Source organism: Echinops telfairi, unplaced genomic scaffold (assembly GCF_000313985.2).
Source record: "Echinops telfairi isolate 266 unplaced genomic scaffold, ASM31398v2 ScPeMD7_60;HRSCAF=208, whole genome shotgun sequence".
Taxonomy (NCBI): domain Eukaryota; kingdom Metazoa; phylum Chordata; class Mammalia; order Afrosoricida; family Tenrecidae; genus Echinops; species Echinops telfairi.
Window position 1 is genome coordinate 25,189,193 of NW_022103958.1, and position 24,370 is coordinate 25,213,562.

General features: G+C 37.3%; 1 protein-coding gene across 1 annotated transcript in view; it reads left to right on the forward strand.

The window, feature by feature from the left end:
- The window catches only part of CCDC34 (coiled-coil domain containing 34), a 29,410-nt gene continuing 5,040 nt past the window's right edge, over positions 1 to 24,370 (forward strand). Inside the window, exons 1-6 of the mRNA XM_004708251.2 lie at positions 1 to 332; positions 1,728 to 1,730; positions 4,869 to 5,004; positions 13,667 to 13,774; positions 21,403 to 21,561; positions 22,322 to 22,463. Of these exons, the coding sequence (XP_004708308.1) occupies positions 1 to 332; positions 1,728 to 1,730; positions 4,869 to 5,004; positions 13,667 to 13,774; positions 21,403 to 21,561; positions 22,322 to 22,463 (880 nt within the window). The remainder of the gene's footprint in view (positions 333 to 1,727; positions 1,731 to 4,868; positions 5,005 to 13,666; positions 13,775 to 21,402; positions 21,562 to 22,321; positions 22,464 to 24,370) is intronic.

Consider the following 24,370-nt stretch of genomic DNA (forward strand, 5'->3'; position numbering starts at 1 on the left):
ATGTGGGCGGCGGGGCGGCCTTGGGCTTCTTCTTTCCCTTCGCCCGCCCCGCTCCGCAAGGACCGCAGGGCCGGGTCTCCGCACTCCTCAGGCACCTTCTCCGTCCTCATGGCGGGCACTCGGGGGCAGGGGCTGGAGATGGTGGCGCTGTCTGTGTGCTCCCCGCCGCTGCCGCCGCCGAGCTGCAGCAATTCCACCCTGTCGCTGTTGTCTCCCCTCGGCCACCAGAGCTTCCAGGATGACGGTGCCGAGGAGGATGTGGCTGCAGAAGTTCAGGACTCAGAGGCCAAGGTGGTGAGCCTGAAAGGGCTGAAGTTGCAGGGGTGCTCCAGGTAAACCCGAAGCTCCCGGCCGGCGCAGCCTCAGCCCCACTAAGTGCCTTCCTCTGCTGGCCAGACACATTCCCGTTTTCCTCGCAGCCTGGGGTTTCCATGTGATGCCTAAGCAGCAAAGCCTTGGGTCAGTTCTTTGCATTGCCACCATTAAGAATCTAACGTGATTCGTATCCCTCTTTCTGGAGTCTGTGATGATTGTTAGTCTCGCTCCAGAGAAAGGCTATTGTTTAAGGAGTTTAATTGCCCCCCAAAAGCCAGAATGTGCGCTCTTGTTCAAAACCCCTAACACCAAAATGTGGTGATTTTGAAAAAGTGACACATTTCTAGTATGTGGTAGGCAGTACGCTTAATCAAAGATAAAAGACCTTAATTGTCAAGCGCTAAAACAGTGGTCAAAGTTATCAACCTTAGAATCCAGAGTCAGAGTTGGGTTTGATCTGAACACATCCATACAGTAGGATTGAAGTAAATGAATCCAAAAATGCTAGAAACAAAGGAATTACTAAGGCTGTATTAAATTGTTTATTTCTGCAATGATTTAACAAACATTTATTTTGTACCACACACACTCATGGTCTCTACTCTCAGGGGATTAAATCCTTGGACAGTCTACTCATTTTACAGATAACAAAACCAATTAAGAATACAATTAGCCTGATTCAAAGGTATACACCGTGTTATTTCTAGAGCTAGTACCAAGGTACACCAAGATAGTCTCTTCTGTATGCTACATGTATACAGGAGGTACCGAAACAAAGAGCAAAGAGCCTATCCCTTCAGGCATATCTTTATTTAGAAACTGGCCTAATTTAGCTCCATTTTGGAGTAGGCTCAATACATTTGTTCTAAGTTTCTATTGGTCAAACTTTACAAAGCCCTTTACAGGCTTAACAACAACTGAAGAAAAAGTACTTAATGTATGGAGGAGTAAGGTAGTCCCTTTGAATGTATTTCATTTGGACCCACTGTTGAGAGATGGAAGATGGAACTACATGAAGAGAACAATACACATGGTTTTCAGACTGAGCCTTTTAAAAAGAGAAAATTCAGCGTGTGATTGGAATGTAGATCAAACACAGTAACCAAGCAAATCACCTTTCTGTGCTGTCCTCCATCAACCTGATAATAGAACTTACAGTAGAATTAGATTTTAGGTGTCCATTTCATCAAGGCCTTTAAAGAAATTCTTTGGGACTGAATACTAAAGGTTTGCTTTTTGAAATAAGTTTTTTTTTTTTTTTTTAAAGGATTTTAGAAAACACCTTCGAAGTATAAACAGGATTAAGTAATGCAAAGGAGTGAATGGTCATCAACACTACAGTTCTCAGTTCCTAAGACTGCATCACACAGGAGCCCAAACTCTGACCAAATGAAACCTTCCAGGGTACCTAGCACGTCTCACATTGTCAAAAGCCAGGATGAGCTGTAGAAATAAGGCTGCCTTAAAAAAAAAAAAATCACAGTCCAGTCCCTATGAATCAAAAGGGGATGGTAGGATATGAGTCCAAGGAAAATGCAGGATTTGTTAGACCCTGTGTATGACACGCATTAGCACATATCAGGTGCTCAATGTAAACCTAGGATGTTGCCTTCCATGTGGGAGATCTGAGTTTAATTCCTGACCAGTGCACTTGCTGCAGTGCCGCCACCCATCTGGTCTCTCAGGGGAGGCTCCTCTGTTGCCATGACCATGAGCAGGTTTCAATGGAGCTACCTACCAGACTAAAACAGACTAGAGAGACCTGGGAATTTACTTCTAAAAAATCCATGAATTTTCTGGTGGCTTACAGTCAGAAACATGTTGCACTGTTTTACATAGGTGTCATGAGCAGGGGGGTCAACAGGGACAGTGGCTCAATAAGATAAGGAAACAGGTGATCAGCTTGATAAAAGTGATAGAAGTGGCATTGACATGACTGGGTGATTATATGACTGGAAGGGGAGAAGGAGGAGTCAGATCTGCCTAATTTTCTGGTTCTGGTAAGTGAGTAGATGGGTGGGACCTACCTATCCCTGAGGTAGGATTATAAAAGGAGGAGCACATTTTCCTAAAGGGGCAAGTGATAAGTGGGTGGTGGAAGATGAATGATCATGCTTCAGACTGATTGAGTTTGAACCTTAGTGGAGCTGACTCTCAGGTGGTCTGGAGTTCAGGGAAGTCTGGCTGAAATTACTTGCCTACGCATATTTAGCATGCATTGATCGTTGAAACAATGAATTCATTAGGGTGATGTGGATCACACCAGCTGACACTGTCAGAAAGGGTGACATCAAAGTAACTTGATAAAAAATTTTGTGCAGTATTATAGCAGAAATATATTTTTTAATAAACATATAACTTGCTAGGTATAACAGCAAAAATCTTTTTTTTTCAAAAATCATTTTTTATGTGTCTGGCAAACATCAAGGCTGAAAGACATGAGGAATGTATGCCTTTTTTTCTACTTTATGTTTTTATTTTTCAACTTTTTAAATTTAAAGACACTAGTTATTAAATCTTAAATGAGCCAAGGACAGGATAACTACAAAGACATACCATCCAGCTGAGGGAGACCATTAGTCTGAGGTCATAATGGTGTTCAACAAGTTTACCCTTTGAACCTTCTAAAGGGCTTAGGTCAGAGCTGTCATTGTTACCTAACAACAAGTACACTTCAAATCACAGAGCTGTGTCTGCATCTCTACTGTTGTTTTTATGACCACTGGTTTTGTCACTTTCTAGTTTTAGCTATAAATTTGTAGCAATTATACATGAACCCCTATCAATTCTTTGAGAATCAAGTAGTTAAAAAAATGTTAAAGCCTTTCAATTATTAATAATGTAATAGTGTTACAAGTTTGTTGTTAGTCATCATATAATTAAGAAACACTGCCTTTATGCCATTTTTAACTATCACAGTATTCTATGCGTGAAATTGAAAATAAACATTCCTGAGGATTTGGTGTGACCTGGTACAAGAGGAGGTCCAAGGTGGTGGTGAGGTGACATCATGAGTTACCACTGTGTGATACTAAGCCTAGTGCTACACCACTGAATACTTGTTCCACAAGGGCATGCACGAACGAGGGAAGAAATTTAGCAACTTCAACAAGCAAAAAGGATGGACTGAGTTAAAGCTATGTGTTAGAGGAAAGTTGTGCTTAGCAGTCCGTGAGGAGTTAATTGTTAAAAGCAAAAATGGTAAAAGAGAGGGACAGCCAGACTTCTAGACTCATCTGCTTTGGGTCCTGAACAACTGCTTCCTGTGTGTGCTGATTGCTAGACTTCTCTTAAGTATTGTGAGATTTGTGTATCTGGTCAAGTATATAGGTCCTTACCTAACTTTCTCTCCCTTCTTCTCTTTAGCTTGCATCAGTAGTTACTTCTGGGTATGCCCAGAAGAGAAAGACTTAACAGGAGGTACGTGGTGGAGATGGGACTATAGTAGGAAGTAACCAGACTATATAACAATCTAGCGAGAGGGAGTCAATGGAAATATTTTAGAAGGGCCATTTTAGTTTTGTTAGTTTTCAGAACAACTTCAAACTGAAAGAAAAATGGAAGGGATTATCCTTTTGTTCACCCGTTCCCCGAGTCCCTAATTGCTAACAGATTTGTTTTATTCTCTTTGTGTATATACATGTTCATTTGTTTTGTTTTCCCCGTGAATCATTTAGGAGTAAGTTACAGACACAATGCCCTTTTATTTCTAAACACTCCAGGCTGTGTTTCTTGTACACGACTGCAGTATAATTATCAAAATCAGGGGAAACATTGTCATATACCTTTATCTAATCTTCACACATTGTTCCGGCTTTGCCAGTTGTCCAGTAATGTCACCGGAGGCAGGAGGGACTGAAGGGAGAAGGAAGTGAAGGTGACCAGGATCTGCTTAGGGTCATGCAGTTTCATTCCACTGTAGTTTCTGTAGCTGCCCTGTGTGTGTCAGACAGTGTGGCTTTTAAAACTGTAGAGTTCTTGATGGCTGGGTTTTTTTTTTTGGGAAGTAGGTCACCAGGCCTGTCTTCTGAGGTGCCTCTGGGTAGACTTGAGCCTTCAACCTTTCAGATAGGAGTTTAGCATGTTACCAATTTATACCCTCCAAGGAGACTGTATTGTAATAGGTTTCCAAATAAAATAGTTTTTGTAAGGGAAAAAGTGTTAGTGTTGAGTCTAATGGACCTAGATGTAGGACATCCCAGTGGATTTTTAAATAATGTATTTTTTAGGGGATGAAGGTATTTGAAAACAGTTTAATAAGTAAACTAATGCCAAATTGGTCTTTTCATGATTTTTAAAATATACTTATGTATAATTGCATAAGAGGGAACTTTATGAAGCTTGTGGAAAAATTGAATTAAAATACGCAATTTCCCCATGAACTTAAAGCTCCTTCATATAAATCACATATGTTTACATATAAATTACAACATTACTTACAAATCACACTATCATAAAGACATGATTACTGCTTTTACTTTTAGCAAAATGCTTTTGCCTAGTAAGGCAAAGAGTTTTATGTACAATGCTACACTCTGCTCTCTCTGTACCAGTGCGGTTGAATCAGAAGATACCCAAGAAGAACAGAAACAGGTGCACTTACCAGAGAGCAGCCTGACACCATGGGAAGTATGGTTTGTTGGCAAAGAAAAGGAAGAACGTGACCGTCTGCAACAGAAAGCTCTAGAGGTAAAACTAGACGGTTTTCTTTTCATTTAATCTTTAATCTGGGAGCTCACAAAGTAGAGCTGCTCTTGAAATGAATACATTAACGTGTCTTCTAAAGCAGTTGTTCGTATTTGCTGTTTCAATTTACTGTGCCAATATGAGTCATTCTGTTATAAATTCATATATACTTTAAGAACATTTGAAAAATATAGGTAAGCATACTAAAGAGAATTAAAAGCTCTATTTTTACCACCTGAAGGAAATCACTGTTAATATGACAGTGTATATAGCCTTCCATATAAATCACATACATATGTTTACATATAAATCACAATATTACTTTCAGATCACACTTTCGTAAAGACATGATTACTGCTATCATAAAGACATATATTTTTTTCATTTAAATATAAAATAAAAAATAAAAATAAAAACGTGAAAAAAAATATATGCATAAGAAATTACATAGAGAGATACAATGGAGTTTGATCATATGTAAATCTAACTAAGATTGAGTTGAAATCAGGAAATGGCTTTTGTGCAAGGTGAAATGCACTCAGTAAACATTTTAAGGAGAGATCTAGACAAAAATTGAAATAGAGATAAGACCCTACCCCTTTATCATTCAAAGATCTCTAGGTGAACAGGTGCTGGGAAATGGGAATAGGCGGGTTTTCCAGGGTGTTTTCATTGTTCTCTGCCTCTGTGCCTTGCGATAGACTTCTGGGTGTGTCATTTCAGTGTTTACAATGTATATAGCGTATGTGTATGTGTGTAGGCAATATGAATCTGCAACAAAATTCAGCTACTGAAACAATTTCAGGAAAGAGATCTGATAGAGTTTTCACAGATATTTTGAGTACAGACAACTTTTGACTTGTGTATAGACTTAAAAACCAAACTTCTGTGTAAGATGCAACACCCTTGAATGACTGTGGGGTGTTTGTGGCTTGTGATTGCTGTCTGTCATTGTCTTGAGTTCTCACTGAGCAAAACGACAACAGTTTTAGATACATTTTAACATGTATCCCTCTTTAAGCTCTCACTAATTGCTCTCTACCATTTGGCAGCCAAATAGACTTAGATAGTTATTATCTATAGTTTGGCATCTCTCATTATCTCTGAATTCTGTATCCAAACACAGGAAATGAATGGACTTGGATTGGGAAGGATAATTATTATTATTATTTTTTTTTTTTTTAATTTTCTTTCCTGCCTCCACCCCTCCCCACCCCACCCCCCAGGATACTTCTTTTTGATAAAATAACATGATACTCTTGTTAACGCCTTTTTGCAAGTTGTATTGTTTTTTTAACTTCTATATCATTATATATTTTTGTATCATTCTAACTAGCTGTCAAATATTTTATTAAAATATATTTTAAATACATAAAATTCATATATTAAAAGGTATATAGCCAGTTCTGTATATGGTGGATATTTAAGTTCATTCATACCTATTGGTAACTGTGTTTCCTTGGAACTAAAGGTTTGATAATATCCATGATTTTCTTGTAATAAATTTATGTTTTGAACTGGTTGTTTACTTTTCTGATGGATAGCTAATGAGGTGGTCAATCACATGTTGAGGCTTGATTTGATTCAAATGATTGTGGAAACTAGTCTATTATGCCATATCTCTGTTTTATGGGTCTTTGCTATCCAGAATATAAATTGATTTCTGGGAAAATGCACTATGAGATACACCTTTTTCTTAGGAGGACACAGGGTGTGTTGTTTTGATGGTCTGTAATGTACCTCTCTACTTTCTAATATCCATTGCAATGACAATGCACAACTCACAGACAAAATTCACGATTACAGGGTTTTTATTAAGGAAGTTAACAGGTTGTAAGGCCAGTGGGAAATGCTCAGGGTTGCGTTTTTATCAGGACAAATTACAGAGTTTCAGGTCTGCTAGTAAATGCCCAAAAGGAGCATGCCATTTTGCTGTAAGCCTCAACCTGGAAGTAGTTAGCTCAAACTCTGTGGGTCAGCAAGTTCAACTTCCCCAATTAAGTGCCCAGAGACACCCCACTCTAAAAGCCAACCTCCTGAACAAAAACATCTTAACTTGCTCTCTGAGTTGATTAGTCCATCCTCTGTTTTGTGCTTTGGCTCCTGGTTCTGCTGCTCCTCCTTGGGTGGCATAGGTGTCATCTGGATCCAAAGGTTCACTGTTCAGGGATCTTGGTTCCAGAGGGCTCAATCTAATCCTGGATCTTGCTGGTAATAAGATTCCTATTCCTGCTTCTCAGAAGGCACACTTTGTACACAGCAGGTTGGTACTCCATCCAGGGAATCCTGTTCACAATTGAATCCTATCAGTGTCTTCCACCATCTTCTTAACGACCCATGCCAGGAAAGGTAATGTGGAAGTTAGAGACTAGCTCAGTGATTCTCAACCTGCCTAATGCCACAACCCTTTAATACAGTTCCTCGTGTGGTGACTCCCTAACCATAAAATTATTTTCATTGCTACTTCATTACTGTCATTTTGCTACTATTATGAATCTGGCGACCTCTGTGAAGGGGTCAGGACCCATGGGTTGAGAACCGCTGCCTTAGCTAAAAGAACCACATTAAATAATTCACTGCCCGTGCACAGGGCTTGAGCAAGCTTTGGTGTCAGGCTGCTTATTACAAAGCTGTATTCAAACTTATTTTGATACTAGGTAAGTTACTTAAGCTTTTCAGCTTCAATTTCATTATCTGTACAAGAAGGACAAAATAATACCTATACCACAGTCTTGTGAGGGTTGAATGTGACAAAATGTAAAGTTGACTGGTTCTGGTTTTATAAATATTTTAATATCACTGATATCTGTAGCCTTCTTAAAGCCTTTTTCATTTATTTTCAGAATTAGGTTTTGTCATTGGGACCACAGACTCTTAGACCTCAACCTCAGTGTTACCATGACCAATTATATAATTTGCTGCTGTGACTTTCAGAATATTTGCTTTCAGTGAGCAATCTGCTTTGTATCACGTACAAATACGTATGTAAGGGGGCTTCTGAAAGTTTGTGGAGAAATGGACCTACAGATATTAGGGTTTTTCCATGGCATTGTGAAGACCTCTTGTATACATACACAAAAGCATTCATTTCCTTTTATGTGTGTGATGTGTGGTGTTTCTTTTTTTAAGGAGCCCAGGCTTGTCATAGCTGCTTAATTGATTTTACACTCACAATTTGGAAATCATCAATGTATAGGAAAGTAGAATTCAGCTTATTTATGTATTGCTTATATCTAGCCATGTTCTAGTAGTCATTTGTTTTATATATAGATTTACTCAAAAGGAAGATCATTGCAAGTCATTTTTAGAGTCAGTGTATAAAGAAGCTAATTAAGTTACAGAAGTTGTGATGAAATTTACCCCACCCCCACCCTGTGGAGACACAAACAACACCATTCCCTTGTGTGAGTTAGTGCCTTGTTCTCTGCCCCCCTCTCCCCACCCTACCCATGTCTTTTTTTTCTTCCTCCGCCCCCTCATTTTCAGTGGGCTACCATATGCATCCCTTAGTTTAGTCTGGCCCCTGCAATATTACCTGGACCTCATCCCAGGGGCGTATGTATACTGTAGCTTTTTCCCTATCCCCCTTTTGGATTTTTTGAGCTTACCTCAGTGGATTCATGTTGTACTGTCCTTTTGTGCTTGGCTTACTTGACTTGGCATGATTTCCTCCAGTTCTTCCCATGTGGCGATGTGCTTCATGCGTTCATCGCTGCTTTTTAGGGATGCGTAATACTCCATTGTATTTATGTACCACAGTTTTTTAATCAATTCTTCTGTTGATGGAAATTTGGGCTGTTTCCAACTCCTTGCAATTGTGAGCTCTGCTGCGATGAACATTGGGGCACAGATGTCTGGCCGTGGTTTGTTTCTTGTCTCTTCTGGGTATATGCCCAGTAGGGGGATTGCTGGATCATATGGTAGCTCAATTTCCACCTGTTTTAGATATTGCCAAATTGATTTCCATAATGGCTGTACATACCTACAGGTCCACCAGCAGTGGACAAGAGTTCCTATCTCGCTTCATCCCCTCCAACACTTGTTACTTTCTGATTTCTTGAATTGAGCTATCTTTTAGGGTGTTAGGTGGTATCTCATTGTTGTTTTAACTTGCATCCCTCTTATGGCTAGAGATCAGGAACATTTTTCATATATTTATGGGCCATTTGGATTTCTGCCCCTGAGAAACTCCTGCACAGGTCCTTTGCCCACCTCTTGAGTGGACAATTGGTTTTTCTCTTGTTGTAAGTTAGCAGAGTATTGCAGAGTTTAGTAATAAAATCTTTGTCTGATGTATTATAGCAAAGGATGTTTTCCCATTCTGTGGTCTCTCTTATTACTCTCTTGGCGAATTCTTTTGATGTACATACGTGTTTTATCTTTAGTATATCCCACTGGTCAATTTGTGTCTCCTCTATGTTTGTGTCCTTCCTGATTTCCGGTAGCTTATGTATCCCTGTGCCAAGGTTCTCAGGTTTGTCCCAATTCCCTCATTAATGGCCCTAATAGTTTGGGTTTTACCTCAAGGTATGTGATCCACCTTGAGTTTATTCTTGTGCATGGAGTGAGGTAAGGGTCTTGCTTCATTTTTCTGCAGCTATGTATCCATTTTTTCCAGCACCACGTATTGAAGAGGGCATCAGCTTCCCATTTGATAATTTGGGGGGTCTTATCGAAGATCAATTGTCTGTATCTGATGATTTTATTTCTGGGTTTTCAGTCCTTTTCCATTGGTCTGAATATCTATCATTATACCAATACCACACTGTTTTGACCACTGTGGCCTTATAGTAGGTGCTAAAGTCGGGTAAAGCAAGCCCTTGTCCTTCTTCTTGAGGAGTTCTTTACTAATTCTCGGTTTCTTCCCTCTCCATATGAAGTTGGTAATCTGTTTTTTCTTTGAAGAAAGATGCCGGAATTTGGATTGGGATAGCATTGAACTTATATAGTGCCTTTGGTAGGATTGACATCTTTACAATATTGAGTCTACCGATCCACGAGCATGGGATGTTCTTCCATTTGTTGAGGTCGCTCTTGGTTTCTTGTAATAGTGTTCTGTAGTTTTCCTCGTACAGATCTTTTGTTTTTTAAGTCAAGTATATCCCTAAATATTTCAATTTGTGTTTGATTATTGTGAAGGGTACCCCCTTTTTGATCCCCTCTTGTGTGGCCTTGTCTGATGTGTACAATAGTGCGATAGACAGCTGTTTGTTGATCTTGTAACCTGCTACTCTGCCATATTCCTCTATTGCTTCCAGTACTCCTCTCGTGGAACTTTTAGGGTTTTCCATATATAAAATCATATCATCTGTGAATAATGGTAGTTTCACTTCTTCCTTCCCCAGATGAATACTTTTGATGTCCTTTCTTTGCCTTATATTGTTAGCTAGGACCTCCAGTATGATATTAAATAGGAGTGGGGACAATTTTAATGATGATTTTGGGAACTTTTAAAGAAAAGTTCTCTGAGCCTCATGTTTTCATCTATTAGCCAGATAATGGAGGAGAGGCAAGAGTAGAATGGAAACATCAATTCTTGAGCTGTATTTCCTGAGTTTAAAAGGGACTTTGGGCAAAGTACTTAACCTCTCTGTTCCTTGATTTCTTCCTCAGTAAAGGGGAAGAGAATAATGCATTCCTCAGAGTGGTGTGGTGAGGACTAAAAAGAACAGCAGGATTTGGACTAGCACATAGAAAGCATAAAGGAGATCGATAATAGTAGCTGCCTTGAAGATTGTTTGAGAACAGATTAAAATAATATAAAGTTTTAGATACAATGATTAATAAACACATAGCAGGGCATAATTATTTGTAATTTGTGTAAGAGAGAAAAAAACCTTTTCATGTAGCCAGTAGTGTGGCATTTCTTATGGTTAGTTCCTGACTGAGTATTTTATGACATCTCGTTTGTATAAACCATGCGGAGGACATCATAAGCCATTGCTAGGTGCCTTCGAGTCACTTCCAGCTCACAGCCACCCTGCCTGTGTACAGCAGAATGAAACATGCCCGGTTCTGCGCACCAGCTGGATGTAAACGCATTTGGGGCTATTTGCTCTTGGCATCCCTTTCAGGCTTTTCTCTTGGTTTCATTTTCTAAGTCATTTTTTTATCTCTTTCTCTTTATCTATAATATTTCCTGGTTGTTTATAAATCATATCATTAAAAGCACAGAGTTTTGACCATAAAGATAAGTTATGACAGATCCTTATTAAAGATAAAAGGCTCAGGGGCCAAAGAACTGCCAAGATTTTAATTGATGACAGTTCACATTGTACCCCCATTTTTAACTTCCAGTATAAGTACTTTCTCCAGGATAGCAAGATGTATTTTAGAAATAATTGAACCACATTGATATTTTTAAACTTCTTATGTCTTTGTCTTTTTTTTCTTTTACTATTAAAAGGTAAAATTTAAGGGAAAATTTACAGTGTAATTAGATTATTAAAAAGATGAATACTCATATATATATTTGATATCAAACCTTTTTGTGGAATTGAGTGAAAAAATTTTAATCTATCAAAATTCCCCACGTATAAAACATTTTTCATTTGTAACTGTCATTCAGATGATGCAAATGGTAAACACTGAACATTAGTATTAGGAAAAATTGTAATATTGATTAAATTTTATTTATATTTTTACTTATTTTTAAAAAGTTAAGACTCTCCAAAAGTATCTATGCCCTTTGACAAATTCTTATTTTTAACATTTGCTGTAATGTTTTAGTAAAACCTGTTCTAAATTTTAAAAATGACCCAGTTGCTAATTCCAGGTGCTTCTCCCCCCCCCCCCATGATTTTGCCTTTGGCCATTTTATTCATTAGCATTTAGTGAAGAATATGGCAGGATATAGAGTTGATGAAACACAAAACTGTTCCTTTTTGTAACTGTTACATTGAGTGGCAAAAAGTTCTTTGGAAGATACACAGTCACTTTTGGTTTTTCCATGATCACATGTTTGATCTGTGAGAAAATAGCTATAATCCTGCTACAAGCCATTGGTGTGCCAGAAAATAATGAAGGGATGTGGTGGAGGAGAGGTGATAGATTGCTGAAGTCGTTCAGGATAGGAAATTCTGAGAGGGCCAGCCTTTGAAAGAGGGGAAGGTCAGAGCTCAGAATGTATTGTATATTTTGAGTTATCAGTTACTTCAAAAGTTCCCATTTGGCTTACTGCTCCCTTTTCAGGAGGGGGATATATATATAATATAATTGCCATTATTCCTGGGGCTTAAAACTGTTGTAATATAGCCTATAATCCAGTACAAAGGGTAGGTCTCTGCTTTTGCAGACCCCTGTATAACGTTCAGTTTGTTTTGCTTGCTCCTCTCCCCTTCCATCGGCCCCACAAAAAGCTTTATAAGCTTTTTTTTTTTTTTTCATCTAGTTAGTACCATATTCGGATTTGATCAGAGACTTCTGGAAGTTTCTCTTTATACCTCAGTCCTTGCTACTCTTTAGTATTTAGTAAATATCTCTTGAGTGAGTAGTGAGGAGTCCTTGGACCCAAGTAGGGTATTTTGCTCATTTGGAAGACAGTCCAGAGTAAGTGAAAGCAGTTATTCTCCACTGAGGGTGAAAGGTCATGGGAGGCAGATATCCTGGGCCTCATTGTTCTAAAGCGCAAAAGATAGACGAAGAGATTTTAAAATGTCTGTAGAAAAATTCCATGGTTCAATTTTTCATTTAGTTCAATTTTTCTACAGACATTTAGAAGCTCTCTCCCTGCCATATTTTTGTGTGTAGTGTTTTTATTTTCCTTTCTCTGAAAATTGAAAAATCATTCTGCCCACTCTCATTCATCCCTACGTGGGTAAGCCTTAGAGAGGAGTGGGGACTAATGGAAGATTTGTAAAAGTATATGATTGTTAGTTTCTAAGGAGAGCCAATAAAAATAACTAGTAATTATGGCAGTGCAGTCCTAGAAGTCTAGTTTGAACAGCATTCTCAACTAATGCGATAATTTAACTGATGAGTGACAGAGTGGTGGCCTTCAGCTTGTAGTTTTATTTGGCCACATTGTCCACATTCTTTCTTCTTAGGAAACGCCCAAACGTGTAGATTCGAGTGACAGCAAGGCAGTTAAATAATCTGGGATATAAATGTGGTTTTGTTTTAAACTCCAGCAGCTATAAAGTCCGTGAAAAAAATTATTGATATAAATAAATTTTCTTTATTTCCATAAAGATAATTTAATGGCATTTTTATATTTCTTATTTGGTATAACTTCAAATTAAAATTTTAATTTAGGGATTATTTAATTCCTATTTTCTGTCTTCATCAAAAATCTAGAACTTTTTATAACTTAAAAAAAAAATGTTGCATTTCTCTTGAGTTTCTGCCAGAACTGTACAGTGATGCCAAAATTTATGTGTGGGAAAGCTGATTTCAACGAGGGTAATTTAGCCAAAGTTTAGTCTAAGAAACTGGTGTTTTGCTGCCAAGCAATTATTTGTATTTCTGAAAAATGACTTATACTTTTTACCAATGACTTTTCTCTCATCATAAACTAGTTACTTTAAGTAAGTTAATGCCACTAATGGTATGTATTCTACAAAGGAACTGTGTTCTTGTGTGATATGGTTAGCCTCAGCGTTTTTAACAGTATGAAGCATGAGTATTAGTTAATAATTTGTTGCTTTTCTTGAAATAAAATTCATAGGAATTAAATGAACAACTAGAAAAAAGAAAAAAAATGGAAGAACGTGAAAAAAGAAAAATAATTGCTGAAGTGAAGCACAAGGAATGGGTTCAGAAAAAGAATGAACAGGTAAGGAGAAATGACACATAGTGATATTCTTTTGTAAAATTTTTCCATTACCCCTTTATTACCTGGGTTTTTCTGATATCTCTCTTAGAAATGTCTATTCATGGATATTTATCCTATGTTCTGCCTTCTACCTTTAACTTATGTCCATTCTCCCTCACGTGGCTTCCACCAGTTCCTGTCTGCGTGCAGTCTGTTACCAAGTATGTATCGTATCTCTAGACCTGACCTCCTGGAGTCTTGGATCTCTGTTCAGTCCACTGGCCAGTTTGAGTCTGCAAATCTAAAATAGTCCTTTATTGCCCACTCTCCCGCCATATAGTCAATCTTTTAATTCTTTTGTTTCTCTTGTTAATATTGTTTTCTTATTAAATTACCCAAAGATAATAAAAATTCTGTGGTCCATGATCATTTCATATTTTTTCCTTTACCATTACAATTATCTTTGATTTCTGTCTGGTCTCATTGCATCTTTAAGCAGACTTGTTCCGTATTTCCCCATTTTGCAATGTAGGCTCCAGAATAAGAGCAAGAGTATTTGCTTCAGTTGTTCAGTTCCCTGTCCGCTAAGTGGGCATCCAGCACCGAGTAAGCCCAGTTGCCGTCAAGTAGATTCTTACTCGTATTCATTCTAAAGACAGAGAACTCTGTTCCATGTGGTTTCCAAGGCTGTGTTGTAGAATTTATTGTCCCTGGGAGTGGCTCGTGGATGTGAACCCCTGACATTTTGTTTAACAGCCATCTGCTTAACCACTGCACCAACCTTTCATGTATAGTTAATTGCCCCCAAATAGCATTTAAATAATTGAATCTATTCTTCGTATCTTGCTGAAGATATCCCCAAATGAAGAACTACTTTTCATGTTTGTCCACTGTTTTCGGAATAAGATGTTAAAAGCTCTAGTCTGGCTGATTAAAGCCCTGCTCTTTGATCTAAGATTCCACTTCAGCAATGCCTCGCTTTCATTCTTCTCCTCACTTTATATGGTGCTTCTTACTAGGATCCTTTTAGGAGGATAATCACAGCCCATCTTATCTTCTGAAAGTGTTAGTTTTCCTGGACATTTCTGAGAGGAATTTTGTTTTATGTTAAAACAAAGATATAATGGAATAGAATATAATTTTTGTATTTTAAGATACCCAACCAATCTTGAACATTGGGCCATGTTCTCTCACTCCTAGGACTTTCTATTTATAGAGACTTTTGAGAAGAGTTTTGCATTTTATGCTTCTCATTTATGTATTTTTTTAATATGATATTTTATCAGCATGGAACCTGATCATATCATCTACCCTACTTTTCCTTTGACTATCTGAGATAGTTTGTTGTCCCAGCCTGGCCCCGATACACAAGTGGGATTAACTGAAGGGCAGAGAGATAAATGGCTCGGTGAGCCTCGCCTTTCTTTTCTCTTGCTCTTTGATCATTGGATCAGTGTGCGGCTGCCTTGCTTCATCTGTGCCTCAATTTACAGGCTACACTACCTGTGGGACACCTAGCCTGTGAACTGTGTCGCTGTAAGTTGAGGTCCCTTTAAGACATCTCTGGAGCTGGGGACTGGCAGTTGGTGACCAGGCTGACAGTTAGTGACCTGCCTTGTGATTGGCTGCTGTGCTGAGATAGCCTAGCTCTCTCTCTGTATAGAGGAAGACCTGGCAGCAGACGAGACTTGAAGGACTGCTAGTGTCTCACAACTCTCTCACGGGAGTGAGTTGCACTGAGCCATTTTTACTGCTTTATAATTTAACTATTCATTTCTTGTATTATATATCTATCTGTATATAATTTAACAGTTCATTTCTTGTGTTATATATCTATCTTTATAAATAAATATATAAAGTTATCAGCAATCTGATTTATCTCTCTAGAGAACCCTGTCTAACACACTATCCAACTCAAATCATTTCCAGCATATAATACTCCTGATTCTTGTGGCTATTATGTGCTGTTAAATTGATATTGACTCACAACAAAACTGCACCAGAGGGTGTCCAAAGCTGCCATTTTTATGAAAACAGATCACTAGGTATTTTCTTTTCATCTTTTTTGAATATTATGTTTTAGATAAAAATTTACATGAAAAATTAAGTTTTCATTTAAATTAAAATTGTTCTGTGATATCGGTTATAATTTTTGCAGTGTCAGTATTTTCATTATTTCCTTTCTGTTGGTTCTCTTTCCATTTATCTAGTTTCTCTGCCCCTCCTTGCCTTTTCATCTTTGGCTTTGGATAAATATTAACTGATTGGTCTCATATAGTTGATTGTTTTAAGGGAGTAATTTCTGTACTAGAGATACTGTGTATTTTATAAGCCAAAGTATTGTTTGACTGAAAGGTGGTCTCTGGGATTGACTTCAGTTCCAAGTTAAAAGGGTCTCTCAAGGCAGTAGTCTATGGGGTTCTTCTGGTTTCTATCAGTTCAGTAAGTCTGGTGGTTTTTTTAGGAATTTAAATTCTGATGTGTGTTTCTCTCCCATTCTCTCCTAGGACCTTTTATTTTCATTGTATACCTGGTCAGAACCGTTGGCAGTGGTAGCCAGGAGCCATCCAGTTCTTCTGGACTCCAGCTAGTGCAGGCTGTGGTTTGTGTGGGCTAGTAGCCCTGAGTTTCTCTTTGAATGTTTGCTTTCCTATATTCCTTTTTGTCCTAGGGAGGAAGAGACAATAGTTGTATCTTACATGCCACCCCAAGCTTTTAAGATCCAGATACTACTCACCATACAATGTATAGAACAGTACTTTAGGAATCATATTATGCCAATTGGCTAAGTTGTCTAATGAGATCATCAAGTATTTCCTCCCATTGAACAACTAACAGGGTTTTGAACCACCACCTTATGGTTAGCTGCTGAGTGCTTGACCATTGTGTTACTAGGGCTTCTTATTTTGGATTATTTGCCAGGAATTTTCATTCTGTCTTCAAATCTCGTTCAATTTGTATCATTTTTATGATACTTTATCATGTATTGCTTTTGTGTCTTATGCATATATCTTTACTTTCCTTATACTTTAAGACCCTTAAGGACAGGATATTTTTATATTACTTTTTTACTTATTGAAAAGACAGAATAATTCTGTCCATACAGTAAGCACTTATCATTTGAATGAATGAAAGAGCATGCTGTCTTCCTTTTCATTTTCATATATTCCTATATTGAGTCACAAATTTGAAATTTAAAAAATATATGCCCTCGTCAGTTTTCAGTTGTGGGTTTTACATATTTTGATTGGTTATGCTTTTGTTATAATCTAATTGGCTAGATTAAAACAAATGATTTAAATATATGACTGAGTTTAAAATTCCTAAATTATATTTGTCCTTATCTTATTCACAATGGTATTAAAGCATTTTATGTAAATAATGTTAGTAAGTTGAAAATAGCATAGCTGTCTCCCAGATATTTTAAGAACAGTTAAACTTGAAAATTTACAAAACTTGGGCATACATCTTTTGAAAGGTATAACTCTGAAACAAAATAGTATGCTGTCTTCTCTAAAAGCCTCTCTTATCTTCTAAGTCCATTAAGCTAATTTTACCATGCCAATCAAATATAGTTGTTTATCTAAGAATGTGAGGTACTGCTGGGAAATGATATATGCACTGTTTAATTAGTGGCAGTAAACCTAAGCCAATTATCTGAGAAGGAAAAAATGTTCATATTTTGGAGGGAAATGGCTTGCCCTGACATAAATCACTAATTATTATTGGAAGCAAGATTCTGAAAAGTTGAGAATAATTCTCAACTGAGAACTTAAATTTGAGTTGCACCGAGAAATTAAATTTGATCTGTTTTGTAGAACTCTGTGCATGTGCATGTTAAGGAATAATTGATTACTCCCCTCTTTTTCTTTGAAACCTATCAGATTTCTGATTTAAGACTTAGTTACGTTTACCTCTATTTGTAAAGACTGCTCTCCTGGTTCTTCTCTTCCTGTCTGCCATCTAGTTTTTCTTCCTCTGTTTACATTTCTTGGTGTGTGGTCTTACCCTACCGCCTGCTTCATTCACGTTTTAGCTGTATCTATGGCTGTTATTTTCTTCAAGTCATTTTCACTGTGTTTTATAAAAAAAAATTAGACAAAATGAATTTATGAATCCATTAGCAAAGCTGGTTCCTTGTAATATGACTGTAAATTGTTAAGTCCTTTTAAAAATAAATGGCTTATCTCATCTGGTCCTCATACATCTGTGCAGGCTTTCTAATTTCTCCTCCTAGTTTTTTTTACGGTGTGCTTTGAAACATATTGTCAACGGTCTTTTAATGTTTAATTTTACATTAAAAATTGCTTTCTGATTTTTGAAACTTCAGGTCAGCAAGTTGTATGATCAATAAAACTGTCCCCATTCATGCTTTTGACAAATACTTATTTACCTTTTACTATCTGGCAGATACTACTTGAGGAAGGAAAAGAGAGATTCACAAATTTTAAGTTGTCTAGTTGTTTTGTTAGCTTCTTCGCTTCTGGAAACAAAGGCACACCTTTTTAAGAAGAGGAAGAGTTATTTGGTGCTCCATTGGGTGTGATTCCAGAGTGCCAGAAAGCCTGGAGCCACTTGGAAGCTGGTTACTCTCTTTCAGAACTCCTCTTTGCTCAACCTAATCTCCTTTTGCTAACTAAAGACATACTTTTCTCCTCTCTAGTTTAAATTCTACAGAGAATCTTTTTACTTTTTTATCATCTTTTTAATCTTTAGTGTACAGATAACAAAATACACCTATTTTAAGTCTACAGTTTGATGAGGTTTAACAAACTTTCTATACCTGTGTAACCTACACCACAGTCAGGATATCAGACTTTTCCATCGCCCTCAAAATTCATTTGAGGAGCTTTGCAGCCAGCCTCTAGTAACACTGTGCTTCAAGGAAACTGTTAATCAGCCTTGTGTCCCTCTAGATAAAGTTTGCCTTTTTCGAAAAATTTTCCTCTAGGTCTTTGGTGCTTCCTTCACCCCACTATCATGACCTCATTTCTGCCTTACAAAACTGATTAGACCGGAGCATGCACACTGCTACAGATAAGAGCCAGCAACACAGGGAATCCAGGATAGATAAACCCCTCAGGGCCAACAAGGAGAGTAGAGAGAGATACCAGGAGGATTAGGGGAGGGTGGCGGGGAGAAAGGGGAATCGATCACAAGGATCAATCTAGAACTTCTTTCTAGGAGACAGAGGACAATGTAAGGTATGGGAAAAATAATCTATAACTTATGGGTTCATGGGGGAGGGATGATGGGGGAAGGAGGGGGAAGAAATGGGGAGCTGATATCAGGGGCTCAAGTGGAAAGAGAATGCTTTGAAAATGATGATGGCGGCATATGTGTAAATGTGCTTGACACATTGGAGGAATGTATGGATTGTGATGAGATGTAAGAGCTCCCAATAAAAGTATTTTTTAAAAATGTTTATATAAGTAGAATCATGTAATATATACTGATTTTGTGTTGCATTTCTTTTGTTTTTAAAATGAATTCTGTTGTTGAATATATCAACTTTATACCTTTTTCTGCTGAGTAAGATTGTATTCTGTGTATATACACTAATTGCTTACAAATGAATAAAGGAACAAGTTGCTCTACCATTGAGGTTGTTTCCACTTTTAGGGTATTAGGAATAGAAGTTTATGACTACCTATGTACAATTGCTAGTGTCTTTTCATGAACCTTTTCATTGTACTAGGGCAAGTACCGAGGAGCTAAATTACTGGATTACATGATAAATATGTGTTAAACTGTGTGAGAAATTGCCAAACTGTTTTCTAAAGTACTTGTACTACTTTACATTCCCACAATCATTGTATGAAAGTTTTGCTCCATTTGTTCCATCCTTGTCAAGCTTGTATTATTATTCTTTCATTTTAGCCCCTATTGTGAGTATATATATCTAGCAATATATATACATATGTATAAATATATCTATCTATATCTTCTTTTGATTTGCATTTCCCTGAGGTCTGATGATAATTATTTGCTCTTTAAGATCTTATTGGCCATCTCTATATCTTTTTTGTGAAACTTTAGTTCAAGTCTTTTGTCCATTTTTGTAAGGGATCCTGTGTCTTTACATTAAGCTTAATAGCTGTAACAATTCCTTTATATATTTGTTCCAAGTTTTTTTGTGAGATATATTTGGGATAGAACACTCCTATTCATATAATATCTTAACTTTTTTTCATAATACCATATACTTTTATTCATAACACCCTAAGACTAGAAACAACTATATAGCAACTTGTAGCAGAGGAAGCAATTAATGTATATACATAGAATAAATTCCCCCCCAAAAACCAATAGAATCCTAGGAAAAAACCAAAAAACAAAATTTATATATAGCTTTTTCAGTTATATATTCAAATATTTCCTACAAGACTGGCTTCTCATTTAATTAAAAATATTTTTTAAAGTTATATTAACATATAACTCACATATAATCAATAATTTAAACATATTTTAAAAGTTGTACAGTAATCATCATGATCAATTTTAGTTGATTTCCTTTATGTTTATACTAATTATCATTAATGACTCATTTTCTCCAACCTCCCCTGCCATAACCTCAAGAAACTATTAATCCAGTTGCTGTCTCTATCTATAGACTTAGCTATCCTGAGTTTTAATATAGAGAAAAACATACCTCTTCTCCTCTCCAAAAAATAACCCATTAACACCAATAATAAAATTAAACAGAAAAAAACTCATCGAAAAGAAAACATAAAATAATAAAAACTAAAACAAATTTCAAATGGGTCAAAAGGAAGAATAAATGATAAGGGTATTCAAATTTAACCTAACCAACTGCATTAATCCTCTTTCCAGTGCATTCTATTTTATAGCAAGGATATTCAGCCCATGTAATGGTCATTAGTAGGCCACTGGAGATCCCCTTGCAGAGGGGTCTTGGGGAGGAGATGAGCCAGTCAGGGTGCGATGTAACAATGATGAAAAATACAACTTTCCTCTAGTTCCTAAATGTTTCCTCTCCGCTCCCACTATCATGTCTCGAATTCGACTTTGCAAGTCTGGCTAGACCAGAGGATATACACTGGTACAGATAGGAACTGAAAATACAGGGAATCCGGGGCAGATGAGCCCTACAGGACCAGTGGTGTGAGTGGCAAAACAGGGAGGGTAGAGGGAGAATGGGTTGGAAAGAGGGAACCAATTACAAGGAACTATAGTGACCTCCTCCCTGGGAGACGGATAACAGAAAAGTGGGTGAAGGGAGACGTTGGACACGGCAAGATATGACAAAATAACAATTTATAAACTTATCAAGGGCTCATGAGGGAGGGGAAGTGGGGAGGGAGGGGAAAAATGAGGGCCTAATGCCGGGGATTTAAGTGGAGAGAAAATGTTTTGAGAATGATGAGGGCAGTGGATGTACAAATGCACTTTACAAAATTGATGTGTGTATGGATTGTGATAAGAGTTGTATGAGCCCCTAATAAAATGATTTAAAAAAAAATAGAGGCCAATTGGTAGACCAACATTGAACAGGAAATTGCAAATATGTTATATAACGATATTTTATAAGCTCCGATGTACTCTTTAAGAAATAATAAATTTCACTAGATACTGTATATAATGAACATAATTACAAATATTTCAATTTGCTCCTCTTTTTACTTAAGAAAAGAAAAGAAAGAAAACAAAAAGTTAGTAAAGAAATGGAGGAAAAAGCAGCGAAGGAACTAGAGAAAGAGCATTTGCAAGAAAAAGCAAAAGAAAAATATCAAGAATGGCTAAAGAAAAAAAATGCTGAAGAATGTGAAAAGAAGAAGAAAGAAAAGGTACTTTTATTAGGATGGTCCATTAGAATTTTTGACTTTGGTATTTTTATTGACTATAGAAACAAATATGTATTTGGGCTTTTCTTTGGTTGATAATTATTAATAAATGTGTTGATTTTTTTTTTAGTCGGGTTCAAAACGTTTTTGTTACTGCTTTGAAATATTTTTCAATGGACTTATTTTTTTTCTTTAAACCTTTCGTTTTCGATTACATTAAAAAGTTGGTGCACATTTTGTTTTAATTCATCCATTGCAATCCCCTTATCATTTATTCTGCCTTCTCTTTGTATTTACTGCTTCCATTTTTCTAATACATTTTTATGAAAAGACTTATTAGAGTAAAACCTGTGAAAGACGAGAGTCTGTGCAGGGCAGAAACCTGTCAGAGAAGGAAATTTCAAGTGTGGTCCGCTAATGGAGAGTGGTAGAAAAAGGCTGAAAACTTGTAAGACCTGGAAATCCAAGGCCATCTCAATCAGTTCCAGCTCTCATAGGTTTCATAGTAGAGCTCAGTTCTTTAAAAACAGCACATCCCCTTTTCTTTCTTGGGTTGAAGCCCTACTGTTGTTCAGAGGCAGACTCCTTTAGATTCTGACTGTATTGAATCTTATTTTCAAGTTATAGAAATGTGAATAAATATTCATAGCTATTGAGCAACTAGGTTGGGAAACTATTAAGCAAAAAAGAGAACAGTAGATTCTGAATGGAATTTTTATTTACAGAATATACTTGAAAGTTTTTTTTAATCTTGCCATTTAAGGAAAAAGAAAAACAACGGCAAGCTGAATTACAAGAAAAAAAAGAAACAGCAGAAAAAAAGTTTAAAGAATGGTTGGAAAACTCAAAAAACAAACCTCGTCCAGCTGCAAGGAGCTATGGTTATGTCAATGGAAAACTTACAGGTTGGTTTTTATGCAATAGCTTGTGTAAATATGACTTGAAGAAGTAAGTTTGATTTCTGCATGGCAAATATAGAAAAATAACTTTCCTTCAAATTGCTGATTTCTAAAACATTATATGACAGGGCTTCAAAACTTTGTTAGAAAAATGGAATGAAAGAATGAATTTTTTTAACAATTTTTTATTCCCCCATATATATAAAATATAGTATGAAGGTCTAGTCACTGTAAACTTTATTTCCATATATACTCGACTATAAGCCAACCCAAATATCAGCTGAGGCACCTAATTTTACCACAAAAACTGCATTAAAAATGTGCTGGAAAACTTGGCTTATCAGGTGCATAAGCAAATGTGGTGAAGAAAGCTGATGGTGCCCAGCTATCAAAAGATATAATGTCTGGGGTCTTAAAGGCTTGATGGTAAACAAGTGGCCATCTAGCTTAGAAGTAACAAAGCCCACATGGAAGCACACACCAGCCTGTGTGATCACAAGGTGTCGAAGGGATCAGGTATCGGGCATCAAAGAATGAAAAATTGTATCATTGAGAATGAGAGGGAGTGTGGAGTGGGGACCCAAAGCCCATCTATAGACAACTGGACAACCCTTACAGAAGGGTCTTGGGAAGGAGACGAGCCAGTCAGGGTGCAGTGTAGCAACGATGAAACATATAACTTTCCTCTAGTTCTTCAATGCTTCCTCCCCGCTACTATCATGATCCCAGTTCTACTTTACAAATCTGGCTGGACCAGAGGATGTACACTGGTACAGATAGGAACTGGAAACACAGGGAATCCAGGACAGATGATCCCTTCAGGACTAGTGGTGAGAGTGGCAATACTGGGAGGGTGAAGGGAAGGTGGGGTTGAAGTAGGGAACTGATTACAAGGCTCTGCATATAACCCCCTCCCTGGGGGACAGACAGCAGAAAAGTGGGTGAAGGGACATGTCAGAGAGTGTAAGACATGACAAGATAATAATAATTTGTAAATTATCAAGTGTTCATGAGGCAGGGGGCAACATAGAGAGAGGGGAAAAATGAGCTGATACCAAGGGCTCAAGTAGATAGCACATGTTTTGAGAAGGATAGTGGCAACAAATGTGCTTGACACGATGTATGTATGGATTGTGATGAGTTGTATGAGCCTCCAATAAAATGATTTAAAAAAACCCAACAACCTTGGCTTATACTCGAGCATATACAGTAATAGCACGAGATCATTGTCAGATACAATGCCGGAAAATAAGCCCCTCATGTTGGAAGACACTCAAAAATACAGCAGGAGAAAAGCTTCCTCCTTAACGTAGAGTTGACCATATTGGCATGCATGGAATACCGTTTCTGGGACTTCCATTGGGTAAGGGGCATAAATCAAAATGAGAAGGAAACATAGAAGGTATGAAGTACGAATCTCGGAAAATTGAAAGTCATAAGCAATGAAATGAAACCCATATAGACCTATATCCTAGGCATTGAGCTGAAATGGTGTGGTATTGGCCCTTTTTAATTGGAAATTCATAGGGTTTACATACAACATGACAAATTGAAGAGGAATGGCATTGCATTTATCATCAGAAAGAACATTGCAATATCTGTTTTGATTTACATTGCTATGTGTGATAGTGATTCTCACAAGGAAGTCCAGTTAATGCTCAGAGAGCTCACTGCCATCGAGGGCAGGGTAAAACTGCCCATGTGGGTGTCTGAGATTATAATTTTTTCATGCGAGTAAAGCCTTCTCTTTCTCCTGAAGAGTGGCTGGTTTCAAATTGCTGAATCTCATTGAGGTTAGCAGCCCAGCTCATAACCACTATGCAACCAGGGATTTCCAGTTAAAACAACATTTAAATTTACTCATCAACCACTAAAGCCAGATTTGACTACCATCTTCATTTGAAATTGATCAA